This window comes from Carassius auratus, chromosome 14 (assembly GCF_003368295.1).
Source record: "Carassius auratus strain Wakin chromosome 14, ASM336829v1, whole genome shotgun sequence".
In the NCBI taxonomy this organism is placed as follows: domain Eukaryota; kingdom Metazoa; phylum Chordata; class Actinopteri; order Cypriniformes; family Cyprinidae; genus Carassius; species Carassius auratus.
In genome coordinates, this window is record NC_039256.1 from 28249382 (window position 1) to 28252237 (window position 2856).

At 37.5% G+C, this 2856-nt stretch overlaps 1 protein-coding gene across 1 annotated transcript; it reads right to left on the reverse strand.

Annotated features, from left to right (window-relative positions):
• Positions 1–358: 358 nt before the first annotated feature.
• On the reverse strand, positions 359–2360 carry LOC113114229 (U6 snRNA-associated Sm-like protein LSm6). Its single transcript, XM_026281067.1, has 4 exons — positions 2253–2360; positions 1713–1811; positions 981–1094; positions 359–897 (listed from the first exon to the last, which is right to left on the reverse strand). Exons 2-4 carry the CDS (start codon positions 1804–1806, stop codon positions 863–865), a joined length of 243 nt encoding a protein of 80 aa, XP_026136852.1. The 5' UTR covers positions 1807–1811; positions 2253–2360; the 3' UTR covers positions 359–862.
• Between the last annotated feature and the right edge of the window lie 496 nt (positions 2361–2856).

A 2856-nucleotide genomic window follows, 5' to 3' on the forward strand; every position in this document is an offset into this window, starting at 1 on the left:
GCAGAGCAGCATCGTCAGAGGGGCTCTGGTTTTTGATTACAATAGGAAAGCATTTGCTGCGGTCACCATAATGATATCAAGCTCCTGCAAGAAAGCCCCCGCGCACTCCGGTTACGGACAAGGTTTAATCAATATTGTGTCCTTCATCAAGCATTCAGGGCCGACCTTGGCAGCCTTTTGTCTCCTAAACGAGGGCAAAGAGCATATATGTGGATACACAGAAAAAAAAAAAGGGTCCAATCATTGATCCCACGTGAAAATAAAACACTAGTGTATCCAATCAGCTCATTTAGAAGCTAATAAATCATCATATGTTTATTATCATTTTACCTTTGACTAATGATGTATCACCCTGCCATGATCGTTTGTAAATGTATTAGAGCTTCCTAATGTAGGCAGAAAGGACAAAAATGGGCAGACAACACCAGCACAGACAACATGAGGGTACAGTTGGGGTCTACCTATTGATTCATTTGAAAACAAGCAACATTATTATGCAATAGAGGGCTATAGTCGACTAAATGATGTTAAACAGTCAGCAGGGACTGTTAAAGGTACAGATAAAGGAGCCCTGAACAACCTCCAGACTTGAAAGTGCTAATCAGTGACTCCTTACGACGGAATTATCGCCATTTAAATTTTCATCGAAGCCTCTCAGGTACAGATAAATCATGAAAACACAAACGCAAGTTCTATTGTCGAAAAACAAATTTACTGCATCATTCTGCTGAACACCAAATGTTGTGTTACAAAACATGAAACAAAGTTATAGAACATTATAGTCAACTAACAGAGGATTATGCATATCGACAGTAAACGATTTACTTAACTAATAATGAAAAAAGAAACTAGTAAAATGGCTTCACATCTTCCTCTTCTGGGTGCTGATGTATAACACTAGAGGACAAAGAAAACGAAATGAACTTTAGTATATGCAAAACATGTAGAAGATGTGAAAAAAAAAAAAATACTTTACACACCGTTGTTTCCTCTGAGAAATGCATCGCCATACTTGTTCTTCAGCTGGCCATTGACATATTCCTCTGTCTGTTCTACAGCAATATTCATGTAGCCATCTAGGCAGGCCAGGACTCCTGAGAGCAAGACACATGTTAGACATCATGCAACTTATGCGCCTCTTCAAAACCTTTTTTTTTGCCAAAGATCAGGGGCGCAGGCAGAACTAGAGGTAGTGCACCTTTTAGAAAATGTAACTGTATTGCATGCTCATGTAGTGACATTTTATTTGTACGCATAAAAATAAATATTTGTACAATAAAAAAATTGCACTATAGTACATTAAAACAGTTATAACAAAACAAGCATTGAAAAGAGCTATTAAAAAAATTATAATTCTGTTCACCCTTCAACAACTTTTTTTCCTCCCTCTGAAGAACCTGTTTTCTTACTGCATATATGAGGAAGCCCAGTTTTTAAAGTGCGATTTTTAGATCTTTAAATATCATGTAAATTAAAACAACCTTATAACTATATACTATACTAATTGTTGTAGTTGCACATAAAATGTGTAAATAAACAGTCAAATTATATATGTATGTGTTTTCCTGAATTCAAAGTTTGGAATATGCTCACAGACTTCTGGTTTGAATTAATCGTGCCTTTTGCATGATGTCGCTGACCATCTTTAAACCAACCTACATCCTTGTTGTTAAGGACTATAAATCTAATTTAAGCTGCTCTTTTTCTTTTACCTCTGTAATCAACACCAGAGTTCAGCTTCACCACCACTGGTCTCCCAATGATCTGCTTCAGGAAATCACTTGGTGTCTGCTTCCGGAGACTCATTATTACTGAAAATACAGAGATCAGAAATAACTAACTCAATGAAGGCTATGAATAACTAACGAAACGCAGATATGAGAAACTGTACACCGTCTGCATCGTTAGGTAAAAGCAGTGTCACTGTAAGGGGAGCAGCGCCGTAAGTTTTGTTTACATACTAACTTTACACTAAACACATATTTTTTTTTTTTTTTACAAATGCAACAGTCCGTCTATGTTTAACCCACTGTCCCCTGCACCAGTGACGTTGAAGTTATAAGCGGTTTTGTTTGGAAGGAACCGGTGTACATGTAGCATGAGCTGCTAATTTAGCCTGCTAGCATTACACGTAAACATAAAGCACAATCTATTCATTACACACGTCTCAGGATACTGTACTACAATTAATGTAACCCTCCGATAACGTCAAATGCACTCGTTCATTTAAAGAAAATAAAGCGGTCACTCGCCTCTCTCGTATTACAACGTTTGCCGCACGTTTCGACTGAGCGCCTGTTGACCAATGAACTGAAGCGCTTAGTCTACTTCCTTGCTGTTTACACCGCACGGCCAATCAGATGCGTCGATAACAACGTAGCGTACGGAAGCCGCAAAGGTGCCATTATGTACTTTGATAAAGAATGCGGAGAAGGAATATGAACCAGAAAGACAAAGGTAGTGAAGAAGGAAAAGCTTCTCTCTTTTTGTTTTATTATGAAATCAAGAACATATAAGGATGGACGAGTGAGCTAATGATAGATAGATAGATAGATAGATAGATAGATAGATAGATAGATAGATAGATAGATAGATAGATAGATAGATAGATAGATAGATCTAGACTGTAAAAATGAGGAGTAAAAAAAAATGTGTACTGAAACATATATTATATGTATGTCTATATATGCATAGAGAGGTGTGAGTAAAGACACCAGGAGAAATATATTATCCAAAAAGAGAGATGGGGAAGAAAAAAAAAACCTGTCTTTTGTTCACAGGCAGAGGAGGGCATGCACCTGAGAGACAGAATCATAAAGCACTTCTGGCGCATCCAGACAGTTTGCTTGTTAGCAG

What these genes read in the sequence shown, in the direction of transcription:
- LOC113114229 (XM_026281067.1), bottom strand. Translation starts at nt 1,806, where the DNA reads ATGAGTCTCCGGAAGCAGACACCAAGTGATTTCCTGAAGCAGATCATT. An exon ending in CTCTGGTGTTGATTACAGAG is followed by an intron (nt 1,095 to 1,712) that starts GTAAAAGAAAAA and finishes TCTTGCTCTCAG; the next exon opens with GAGTCCTGGCCTGCCTAGAT. An exon ending in ATTTCTCAGAGGAAACAACG is followed by an intron (nt 898 to 980) that starts GTGTGTAAAGTA and finishes TTTGTCCTCTAG; the next exon opens with TGTTATACATCAGCACCCAG.